The sequence below is a fragment of the Cnephaeus nilssonii genome, assembly GCF_951640355.1.
Source record: "Cnephaeus nilssonii genome assembly, chromosome: 19".
NCBI classification, from domain to species: Eukaryota; Metazoa; Chordata; class Mammalia; order Chiroptera; family Vespertilionidae; genus Cnephaeus; species Cnephaeus nilssonii.
In genome coordinates this window covers 19,366,119-19,378,986 of record NC_137090.1, presented here as the reverse complement: position 1 = coordinate 19,378,986, position 12,868 = coordinate 19,366,119, and the positions used below count along the sequence as shown (strand labels likewise).

The window sequence follows — 12,868 nt, the reverse complement described above, 5'->3', positions numbered from 1 at the left end:
GCTAAAATCTATTTGCAGTAATAGCAACTGATAAAAGAATAAATAATTCAAACTGGTTTCAAATTCAATATAGAGCTGTCTCTGGAATGTTTTGTACTAAATGTTGTCTCTGAATTTTTTTTTCTGCCCCTTTGTGTATTAAATTATTTTGAATTCTAAAAAGTATGTCAGTTAAATGTTCTATAAGTGAGTCAGCTGTTCCAATCTAATGAAATTTCAAAAATAATATGCTCCCTTTTTCTACTTCCTCTTCCTTCTCTGAAAATGGAGAAGGCTTTTTTATTGACAGGTTTTATGGGTTTACTTTTTAAAGCACTTAATTTTTATATGAAAGGTTTATTACAGATTTGTTTTTTCTTATTTCTTTATTTCCCTTAAACTTACCAAATCATCTCTTCTAAACATATTTGGAAAGTGTTCTTTAAGTATTATAGTATTAATTTAACTTGACAGAATTATCGCAAATATTTGCCTATACAATTTTACAGTAAGAGTAGCATCATGAGATGAGAATGTATATGTCTATTAGATATATCATTGGTGTTTGTGTGGGATGATGTTGTACAAGGTGTTGTTGTTATGGCCACCTCCTTCATCTTTAGCTTTCAAATAACTGGATAAGACAAATCCTGATTTGTTACTCATTGATTGTTTAAATGTAACCAAAACACAAAGTATATGTTAAATACAATTGTTGAGTCATTAAACAAGCATTTATAGAGCATTATTTTAACTTCTAAAAATTATGTCAAAATATTAAGGATAAGGATAGAGCCAGTCAGATTTCTGTATCTAAGTAGGAATTCATTCTATATTGAGCATTATATGCAGGGCACTCTGATTTACTCTAAACATGCCAGGCAATATTTAAAGCACTTAAGAATCATTAATAAGCAAAACAAAGATTGCCAACTTCATGGAGCTTACATTCTAGCCAGGGAAAGTAAAATAAACATAATAAATAAGTAATTTATATAGTATGATAGAAAGTGGCATGTATTTTAGAGAAAAGTTAAGAGATCGAGAGTACCTGAGAGCCCTGACCAATTTTGCTCAATGGTTAGAGCATAAGCCCAAGGACCGAAGGGTCAAGGGTTCGATTCCAGTTCAAGGGTGAGTGCCGGAGGCAACTAATTGATGTGTGTCTCTCTCACATTGATGTGTCTCTCGCTCGCTCGCTCCCCCCCTCCTTCCACTCTTTCTAAAAATCAATGGAAAAAAATATCCTCAAGTGAGGATTAACCACACACAAATAAAGAGAGAGAGTATCTGAAAGGAGTACTTGAAGGAAGATTATATGAACATTAGTGGCCTGGTACACAGATTCATGCACATTGAAAGGAAATTAATTAGAAGAAATATTTTACTATCGCTATTCACCCTTTCTCTATAATAGAAGTGTCAACCAAATTCATGATTGACAATGACAAATCGAAACACATGCGTGTGATTGGCACCAGCAAGAGCTTTATATGGATCGCGCATGTGCAAGTCAACTTAGCCTTTTATATATATAGAACTAGAGACCCAGTGCATGAAATTCATGCACAGGGTGGGGGGGTCCCCTCAGCCCAGCCTGCAACCTTTCCAATCCGGGACCCCTCAGGGGGGATGTCCGACTGCCGGTTTAGGCCCGATCCTCAGGATCGGGCCTAAACCGGCAGTCGGACATCCGTCTCACAATCTTGTACCGCTGGCTTCTAATCACTCACCTGCCTGCCTGGTTGCCCCTAACTGCCGCCCCCACCCCCACCCCGCCGGCCTGATTGCCCCTCACTGCCTCTGCATGCCTGCCTGATCGCCCCTAACTGCCCCCCTGCTGGCCTAGTCACCCCTAACTGCCCCCTGCTGCTGGCCAAGTTGCTCCCAACTGCCCCCTCCCTGCTGGCCTGGTCACCCCCCCAACTAGCCTAGTCACCCCTCAGTGCCCCCCCCAGACAGCCTAATCGCCCCCAACTGCCCCCCCACCCCGTGCTAGCCTGGTCACCTCCAACTGCACCCCCCCCCCCCGGCTGGCCTGGTCGCCCCCAACTGCCCCCCTCTGCCAGCTGGTCGCCCCTAACTGCCACCCCTGTTGACCTAGTTGCCCCCAACTGCCCCCCCCCCGCTGGCCTGGTCACCCCCAACTGACCCCCCCTGCCAGCCTGGTCGCCCCTCATGGCCACCCCGCCGACCTGGTCGCCCCATGCAGCCTGCTGTTAAGTCGTTTGGTTGTCCTTCACTAACCCCCCTGCCAGCCTTGTCGCCCCACACAGCCTGCTCTTCAGTCGTTTGGTCGTCCCTCACTAACTCCCTGCCAGCCTGGTCGCCCCACGCAGCCTGCTTGTTCAGTCATTTGGTCATCCCTCACTAACGCCCCTGCCGGCCTGGTCGTAGGCAGCCATCTTGTGAGGGTGTGAGGGTTAATTTGTATATTGTCTCTTTATTATATAGGATAAACTTGCTCAATTAGACCTGCTTTCTGATTTAGCTAACTTTTTCCAGCCCAGTGAAGCACCCCAACTTCTCTTTTAGGTAATTGTCAGCAACACAGCAGTAAATATCAACATGAAGAGGATTATTGTAGATCACGCAGGGAGAACAAAGGGTAAAATATTTAACTGCAGCAGTGTTTGACTATATTCTGTGCAGTGAGAAAACCTGAAGTCATTTTCAAGGCCCATCATTTCTTACTTCTTTTCAGTCGGGTCAAGTTTCTAAACTTTCTAAATCTGTTTTCCGGCTAGTGAAAAGAAAATAGGATTGTGCTGAGTCTCCTATCTACCTATTCCAGGACTTCTGTGAGGATCAAATGAGATGAGGCACGGGAAAATGCTTCACAGACATTTGGTTAAAGTGTAAAATGTTTGCACCTGGCTGTAAAGCAAGTCATGTTCCTGGGCTAAAGAAACTGCAAGGAGGCTAGTCTCTAGGGAGAGGAAGCCGGACGTTACTATGTGATGTCATTACCCAGTGCCCACAGCAACCATTTCCAGGCTGGACTGGGCTGTGGGCCACATTTTGCACCATGGGGTCTCGACAGCGTTGGCTGCAGTTTGGTGGGCTGTCGCTCCAGGGTGGTCGTGGGGCCTGTGTTCCATATGGGGGAAGCCGAGTGTTGCTTTGTCAGCGCCAGGTCCATGGTGCCATTTCTTTCAGCTCCTGCATTGAGCGTCTGCCTCCTGGTGGTCAGTGCGCATCATAGCGACCAGTCGTTCCACCTGTCATTCTGCTGTTCAGTTGATTTGCATATTAGGGTTTTATTATATAGGATTGTTGGAGCCAAGCATATTACCATAGTGATGTCTGTTAAGCATTAAGCAGAGTAATGAGGAGGATAAGGATAGAGCCAGTCAGATTTCTAAATCTAAGTAGGACTAGTCTGGAATTCGGTTCTGTATTGAGCATTACATACTGGGCACTCTGATTTACTCTGAAGGGATAATGTTATTAGAGATGAATCAGATGTTGCCTTCTTGTCCTCAAGAACCTTCTATAATTATTTTTATCCTCACCCAAGGATATGCTTTTATTAATTGTCAGAGAGACATTGATATGAGAGAGAGACTGATACGTTTCTTTCATCTGATTGGGGATGAAGCCCAAAACCTAGGTATGTGTCCTGACTAGGAATTGAACCCACAACCTTTTGGTGTATGGGACGATGTTCCAACCAATTGACCCATCTGGCCAGGGCAAGAACCTTTTAATAATAAGAGAAGACAGACATGTAAACAACTAGCTGAATAACACAAGTTCTAATTAGCAATATATGTATGTGGTTGCTGAAACGGAGAAACAATTAATCTGACTGAGGGATCAGTCAGGGAAGCAGAAAAAGTATAGCCTGGGCAAATTTTAACAAGGAGTGAGATCCCATTTGACAAAGTATGATGAAGACTCTTTCTCAGAAAGTGGTTTGTAAATGGAAAAGATTCAAGTGACTCTGAGGGAGAATACAACTACATATAGTTAGTAGAACAAAGAGACACAGCTAACAGAATTTCAGGTCTCCTGACTCGTGCTTTTAAATAAGGCATTTGAAGGGACAAGATTTTTGAAAATGAATAAACAGAAAGAAACTGAAAATAGAAGAAACTTTAAAAAGGAAAATAATGATTTAATGAGGAAAAAGGCAATAAAATTACTTTGGATTAATTTGATAAAGAAAATAGTGATAGACTGAGAGACAACAAAAATATGTTAATTGCTAACATAAGAAAAAGAAGTATTATTTAATAGACTTAGGTAAACATTAACCATATTTAACTGCAGTTCAGATTGAAGGAATAGTTCCCCATTGGCTGATTTCAGATCTGTCTAGGCCCTAAATAAGGACTTCAGAGTTGTTGCACTTGATATTCAGTGTCACTGCTTTTTTTAAGGTTCATTTTGCCCATGAGTATTTGGATTTGTGAAAGAATGGACTATTCATACAGATCAGTAATTGCAATGTTTGTCTGTTTCTTTTAATGTCATCTGTCCAAAATTGAGGAATGTACTCATTTCAAAATATTTTACTGCGTTTTTGGTTTTGTTAAATAAAGCAATAAAACAATTGATGTTTATATTCCTAGGAATTACTATAGTAAAGATTAATTTAGTAAAACGTAAGTTCACACTAAAATTTATATTTTATGAACGTTGCCTGGCCAGTGTGGCTCAGTGGTTGAGCATTGACCTATGAACCAGGAAGTCACTGTTCAGTTCTCGATCTGGGCACATGCCTGGATTGTGGGCTCGATCCCCAGTAGGAGGCAGCCAATCAATGATTCTCTCTCATCGTGATGTTTCTATCTCCCTTTCCCTCTCCCTTCCTCTCTGAAATCAATTTAAAATATTTTTTAAGTTGCCAGTAGCTCTTAATTGAATTTAAGAAGTTGAACATGTGGAAAGTAAGGCTGTGGCTAAAAATCTTTGCCAGAGATTGTTTCTAATACAAAGTAATTTCAATGGATTATGTAAATGTTATTTAATTTAAATTCATACTCAAAGTATAGATCTCCCTTAGTTTAATCTTTAAAAGATTTGTAGAATAGAAGGATATAATATATAAAAAAAGATAGACTCAAGGCTTTTTTTCTTGCAACAGCTTTTTGCTCCATTCCATGTTATATATTTCTATGTCATTCTGCCTACTACTAATGAAATAGACATTCTCTTTTTATTAAAATATATCAAACCATTTTAATGTATTGGCACATAGAACCTTGCTAGGGTCTTGCTTTAAAATTATATAATTTGTCGTTAATATTGCCATAATGGTAACTAAATCACTCATCCAGCCGTTAAGGTTTAATTTGAATTTTGTTTTAATGTGCATAAAAGATTCTCATTGTCATTAATCTTTTTATGTTACTCTTCTGTTTATCAGATTTAAAAGTATGTTATGACAACTTTCCTTATTTTTTAAAAAATGGGGGCTTTATTCTTTTGTTTCTTTCTGTGGAAAATATTCAAAGTGCAGAGATGCATTAGTCTGTGACATGCTGGACATCATTACTTTGCATTAGCAAGGCCTAAGTTTGATTATTGCCCTTCAAAGCCATAAACAATAGGGAGTTGAAGGAAAGTGGCAAAGGTGAATAAGATATGGGAAATAAGCCTTTTAAGAAAGAATTAGATCTGTGTAGCTTTAAATGGAGGAGGAAGAGGGTACAATGTAAATAGCACTCACTGGATTGAGATGCTGGTTTCAAGGCCTGGCTCTACCTGAGTGATTCACTTTAGACAGGCCACTCTACAGTACTGTCTCTTAATCTGTAAAATGAGGGGACTTGATTAGATTGGAATCAACAGACTTTTTATTAAAAGACCAGCTAGTATTTTAGGCTTTGCAAGCCAAATGGCTTCTGCCACAACTACTCAACTCTGTTGTAAATGAATACTTAAATAGGCAAGGCTGTATATATTCCAATAATACTTGACTTACAAAGATAGGTAGCAAGCCAGATTTCATCCACTGGCCTTAATTTGCTGACCTCTAGACTGGATGACCTTTAAGATCTCTTTTACATTTGCATGCTGTGATAATTCTTTATTATAAACATCATAGAAAGGGATTGCTGGTCATTTATTTTCTACTAGAGGCCCGGTACATGAAAATTCATGCACTGGAGGGGAGCGGGGTCCCTCCACCCAGCCTGCCCCCTCTCACAGTCTGGGAGCCCTCAGGGGCGGAAGGTGACCCGGCGATCAGGGGAAGGCAAATGCCCCATCATGCCTCTGCTGCTGGCAGCGCAAGCCTCGGCCGGCCCTGGTTACCTGAGCCTTGGGCGGCCCTGGGCGGCTGGGGGGCTGAGGGGACTGGGTGCCGCAATCATTGAGGGCGGGGCAGTCAATTAGCATATTCCCTCCTTATTGGCTGTGGGCACCACCATCTTTTCGACAGCGTGAGGGTCAATTAGCATATTACCTCTTTATTAGATAGATTGATGTACCAGTCAGAGGCTAGCCAGAAGACAGAAACCATATGGGTATTTTAACAGAAAATTTGACATGAGAACAATTGTTAACTAGATTTTAAATTACTGAAAGGGTTATTTACTGAGGTATCATGGATTTAGCAAATGCAGGAAGCAACTACCACCTCTGAGCCTATGGAACAGGAGAAGAGGTTGAGATTGGTAAACTGTAGAAGACTGGAGGAATGACCCCACAAAGTTGAAACTCATATCTCTGTGAACTGGCTCCTGCTCAACTGATGATAATATTTCTGAGCTCCAAGGAAGGCTCTGTGCAGACGGAACCTCTGAGGGCTCCCTTTAATGGATAAAGAACCAAACAAAAGAAAGTAGACTTTGGGTAAAGCAGGAGGGATTGTATTAAACGTAAGAAATAACTAATTCATAGATACAGTGGGAATGGTGTAAGAGTCATTGTCCCCAGTGTTTTTCAATAAAAGGTTAGTTATCTACTCTGGATAGTTTTAATTTCAGAATGCTGAGAACAAGATTATCTTTATTCCTCTGATACTCTCTTCCTCCCTCTGGTGAGTAATGTGGCATTTGACTTCGCTTTCTTGGTGTAAGTTCCCTAGACTAGTTTTCAAAGACCTTTATTTTTATTTTTTTCTAGAAACTGTATTATAATTTGGTAAGTCTTTTGTCTGAATTTCTAACAGACCTAGGTAACCAAGACAATTGCAGTAATTGAAGGATGAGGGGGAATATTTATCTCTTGCACTTGTTCTTGACATTTTTTTTCTCTTCTTCCTTCTCTCCTGTTTTCTTTGTTTTTTTCTCTCTTAGCTTGTAGAGCTCTGTGTAAATTTTTTTGTGCCACTGTTCATAATTCACCTTATGTTATTGTTGTTTGTGTCTTATTTTGATTGGGAATGTAGACGATAATACTTCATTGGATCTCAGAAGCCAAGAAGTGATTTCAGTTTGCTTCTTCTCACCCATTCTAAACAGTCATCAGAGGTAAACTGGCTACTAAGCCAAGGAGGGCAGCAAGAACAGTGCCTGGCATATGGTAGGTTCTCAGTAAATAACTGTCATTGAATGATTGAACCTACCTCTGGCACAGATCTTACATAGCAACAAATTGAATTAATGGTTTAATTAAAAATTTATAGGCTCTAAATAACCATTTGAGAGTTTTTCCACTTTTTTTTGTTAAAAACTATTCTGTCTCAGTGCTTTCTGATTCTTAGTTTCTTCATTTTTTGGTTCATTTTAAGTGGACCCAACAGCTCTCAATACTCAGCAGTGTCAATCCCATTTTCTTTCTCTTTTGTGGCTGTGTTAGGAATTAAAGGATTTATACATGGAATGGGAGGACCTTAATACTTGATTATCTTGAGATAGCAACAGAATGTTTTTGGAATTCATGGATATTGGCAGTTTCTAAATGCTCTTTGGCAGTTCTCTATCCATTGTCTCAGGTTCCCACCTTTCCAGCACACACACACACACACACACACACACACACACACACACACACACACAAATTGGTTTCTATTTCATTATCATGAAAGAAGAGTGTGGAAAATAAAATGTCATGTTTTTCTTACAACTCAATATAATTTGAAACAGGTTTCTTGATTGATGATGTTTATATCTTATTCTGTAAATGGGATTTGTGACCCCAAAAGAAACAAAAACTAATAATCTTTGTTATCAGGTACTAAGGTTTGCCAACTTGTTGCTAGTATTCTCCATAAGCTCAAGCAGTTGATAGTGATGAAGGAGCTGAAGACAACTGTTGACATGTTTCCCTGGCCCATGTTCTAGACACTGATGAGGATTTTGAATTCAGCAAACAGTTGGTAAATGTATCTGCTGGAATAAGCTCTGATTCCAACGTTTTGAGATACAGACTAACTGAACTGAAAGTAACTTTTTGAAACTTAAGTATTCTGACTAAACTCTTCTGTCTTGTCAGCCACAAGTTCTGCCCACTTGGAGGACCTCGCTTACCTGGATGAGCAGAGACATACACCTTTGAGAACTTCTCTTCGAATGCCAAGACAGAGCATGGGTGGTGTTCGCACACAACAGGATTTAAGAGGTTAGAACCACAGGATTACTTTGTTTGGGGATGCTCATGGGAAAATGGAAATGGACTATAGGCAAAAAGTTTCTTTGTTTCCAATTTCTACACTTACTTAAACCTATCTTAAGAAGTGAGCATGTAACCATAGAAGAGAAATACAAATACATTGCACAACGGAATTGTAATTACCTACATATAGAAGTGTTGGCATTGATTCCTTGAAATTCTGAAAGGGCTGGTGGTGATAGGGGAAATAATCTTTTAAAAGCCCTGAATTTCCTAAGTGATTGTTGACCAAATTCAACCCTAGCCATTTTCAGCATGAACTTGGTGCTGATAATGGTGTTTTGCTAGAGAATTTATTTATGTTCATTCTAGTGGCCATTTCTAGTGACATGTTGTACTTTTAATTTCTTGGAGTTTTAGACAGGGCTTCTAGTCCTGTCCTGGCAACATCTAAACTTATCTGTTTCCCACTCAGGTACCTGTTTACACTCTCTGTGCATGCTGCTTGTTTCTACAGTCAGGATCCTGATCTTTTCAAAGACTTTCATTTTGTTATAACCATGGGCTAGTTGAGAGACTGTTACTGGTATCTCTGCTTGTGCCTCTTGTTTGCTCAAAATGAACCGAACTGTCTTTAATAGCCTTAACAGATGGTTTGCTTTATCTAGTATCTAGTAGTAATCCATAGCTCTACTACATCAAGTATATTTTTAATATTCTTTTACAGATTTTCATCTTGCTTTTGTTCTCCTTCTTACCTCCTGTCCTGTGCCCCATTCTAAATCCCTATGTTGCCAAAATGCATAACTCACACCAAAAAAAGATCATACATGCCTGCTGTCCATTCTGGAAGTCATTATACTGACAGTTTTTCAATGATGAGTAGGCAACTGGGAGCATCAAATGATTGTATCGCAACAATTATCGTACCTCTCATCAACAATAGTGAGTTGATGGCCTTAGTCATACTAGTAGTCATAGTTTTATTTTTAATTCTATCCATCCTGCTTGCCATTTCTTTAGTTAGCCACATACTAGTTGCTTATATGTGCAATAGTGTATTTCCAGCCCAAAATGTGGTATTGTGTCAAGTAATATTTTAGTGCTGGTAAGTTGATTATATCCAAAGCCTGAATAAATTTAGTCAGAAAACTAAATAAATGATTTGTTCCAAGATGCATAGAAATACTAAAGAAGATTGGATACAACTATTGATCTACTAGAGGCCCGGTGCATGAAATTCATGCACAGGTATGGTCCCTAGGCCTGGCTTGTGATCAGGGCCATCTTCCCCAGCTGCTGGCAGCCGGCCCCACCCCCCGCCGCCACCCACCCCCAGTTCCCCATCGCCATTTGGGGATCGGAGCCTGCCAGCCCTGGGGAAGAACAGAGAAGTGGTCAGTGCGCCTCATAGCGACTGGTCAAGCTATCGTTCTGGTTATTCCATTGTTCAGTCAATTTGCATATTACTCTTTTATACATATAGATATAGACCTTCAAATTTGGTTAAAATCTGCCACATTGGCATCACTATGTATCTCACTTCTGTAAAACATACTGACATTGTTGAATTTATTTTCTGCTTTGCTCGTCAATGAATAATGAATTTTATACTAAACTAGAGGCCCAATGCACAAAATTCGTGCACGAGGAGGGGTACCTCAGCCCGGCCTGCACCCTCTCGCAATCCGGGACCCCTCAGGGGATGTCGAACTGCCGGTTTAGGCCCAATCCCTGCATTAGACCTAAACTGGCAGTCAGACATCCCTCTTGCAATCTGGGACTGCTGGCTCCTAACCACTCGCCTGCCTGCCTCATCACCCCTAATCACTCTGCCTGCCTACCTGCCTGCCTGATGCCCCGATCTACTCATCTGCCTGCCCGATTGCCCCTAACTGCCTCTGCCTCAGCCCCCGCCACGGTGGCTTCATCCAGAAGGATGTCCGGAAGGTCGTTTGGCTATCCAGTCTAATTAGCATGTTTCACTTTTATTATTTTAGATAGAAAACAAAATTAACTGATAGGTTTTAACTGTGTGCTTTTGCGAACTCTTCATATTGGGTTCTAGTGATACTTGATGGGACATTTCTGCTTCTAGTATCTAAAGATTTGTAAGAGCTCTGACAAATGCATTTTACTGAGCTTGATGTTTACACACATATATCAGTTGTATCTAGAATACAACAAAAAAATCTTTTTCATTGCATTGAGCTTCAGCCTGAACATTCAGTAAAACCAGAGTACATACAAAGATTTTTTTTCAAAGTATGACTAAGTCTTTAGGAATCGCTCTGCCTAAATAATATATCCCTTAACAAAACTAATTTTATACCCTTACAGATAGTATCTCAACATTGTTTACAATAACACTTAGAAATGGAATTTGTTCACTGATAATGTTACTATGATATTAGAATTTCAGTTCCTTAAAGTTGTCTTTTCTTTCAAAAGCTTTCCTTTTTATGGTCTAAATGGTTAGTACATGCCATCCAGATGAATGCATTAATCCATAAGTTACTGGATGTTTACTAAGCAGTATTTTGCCTTCTAAAATAAGCATACTTTAATTTAGAACTTTGAGGCCCTGGACAAAATTGTCCCTCAAAGAGTAGCATGTTATCTTAATTACTGTTTGCAAATGTACTCTGTGACTTATGAAATGACTTAAAACACATTAACAAGAAAGGAAAGCAAACTTGGACACACTCTCCTCATGTTTCCATAGACCTGCTTGGCAAGCTTTTATAATTTGTGATCTTTACATCCAAAACATTGCACTTTATTGTAAAAATAGAATCATATTGCTTTCTTAGCATAATTTTTAAAAAACGTGTTACATTATTCTTTCTAATTCTGTTTAAAGGGACATACAAATTGCAGTCATTGTTCAGTTTTATATCTTTTTCTTCTTCTGGTTATGGTTGGAGTAAAACAGCTTTACCCAGAAAAAAATAGTAAAGTGATTAAAAACCCTTTTTAGTATAAATTAAGATGTATCTTTCTACATTGAGGTATTTCTTTCTATATTTTAAAATATTACTCAAACAAATCATGATACAGTTTTTAAATCAGAGTTCTGGTTTAAATGACCCTGGATCCTCACAGTTAATGGTCACATACACTGTAGTGTATCCAGTAGGTGCTGAATTTACTGATTCCAAGTACAGAGATTATCTGAAATAATAATCCTTGAATATATGTCTAAAGAGGTGGCAAGGATTTATTTGGTGCTTCATACAGGCAGTCTTGCACTATTCTGTTTAGAGCAGTGATTCTCAAACTTTTTTGGTTCCAGGACCCCTCTACACACTTTAGAAAGTATTGAGGACTGTCAAAAGCCTGTATTTATGAATTATGTCTATTAATATTTATCATATTAGAAATTAAAACTGAGAATTTTAAAAAATATCTGTCCACTTTTTTAAACAATAGTAAACCCATTGTGTGTTAACATCATGTAAGCTATGAAAAATTCCACCGTACACTATCAGAGAATGAGAATGGAAAAAGACAAATGATGTCTTAGCATTATGCACATAGTTTTGACTTTGTGGACCCCCTGAAAGTATCTTGAGAACACCCAGTGGTCCCCAGATCACATTTCAAGAACCATTGGTGCAGAGGATACCATTATAATTGAAGATAAGCTTTATGCTTTAGGGACCATACAGAACGCAAAAAAGTGCAATTTGCAAATTGGTTAGAAGTTGATCAGGAATGTGGTTTAAGAATACAGGCATTGTTCATTTAATAATTACCTTAATAGTAACTGCAATTGTTTGCTCAGAATGATAGTCTTTTGACTGCTGAAACAGAAATTGCTGGGGTAAAATCTGAGCTAGAATTTGGGTCTTCAAGTGGGGTATTAACATTCACTTCATTAGTAAAATTTCTATACTTCTTAAGATAGCTGTTTTGAACAGTTGTTCTACCAAAATTTATGTTTCTAGAGACCCGGCCCGACAAAGGAGACACGGCCCAACAAAGGATACAAGGTCACATAAGTGCACTGTCCTGGATCCTATTGCAATAAGTTATGAGATTCCTAGCTGTCAACCACCTAAGGGCTTGAGCTTTAATGATAGTTATGGAAGATAGTGCAGAATATACAACTGGCTAAACTTCTGCAAGTGCCTTTTCTAGTCCCAGAGCCTAATGTCCTTGACAGATATTAATTTGAAACCTTATTAAAGTTTTTAATTTTCGTTTTTAAAATTGGGTATCCATTTTTAAAATGTAATCATCATTGTGTTAATGTGGAGTTATGCTAGAAATTATCCACCTGAAACCTCTCACTGTTTCTGACCATCTTAATGGCATCTCTATTCCACAGAGAAAGACAAACTAATTTTGCTGCCTAGTAAAAGGAGGGGAGAGGTTGCTG

The 12,868-nt window shown here is 39.2% G+C and overlaps 1 protein-coding gene across 7 annotated transcripts in view; it reads left to right on the top strand.

Annotated features, from left to right (window-relative positions):
* TANC2 (tetratricopeptide repeat, ankyrin repeat and coiled-coil containing 2) overlaps positions 1 to 12,868 on the top strand; it is a 281,058-nt gene that overhangs the window by 167,056 nt on the left and 101,134 nt on the right. For all 7 annotated transcript variants that reach the window (XM_079798830.1, XM_079798833.1, XM_079798832.1 and 4 more), the window contains one exon: positions 8,368 to 8,493. In XM_079798830.1, the coding sequence (XP_079654956.1) occupies positions 8,368 to 8,493 (126 nt within the window). The remainder of the gene's footprint in view (positions 1 to 8,367; positions 8,494 to 12,868) is intronic.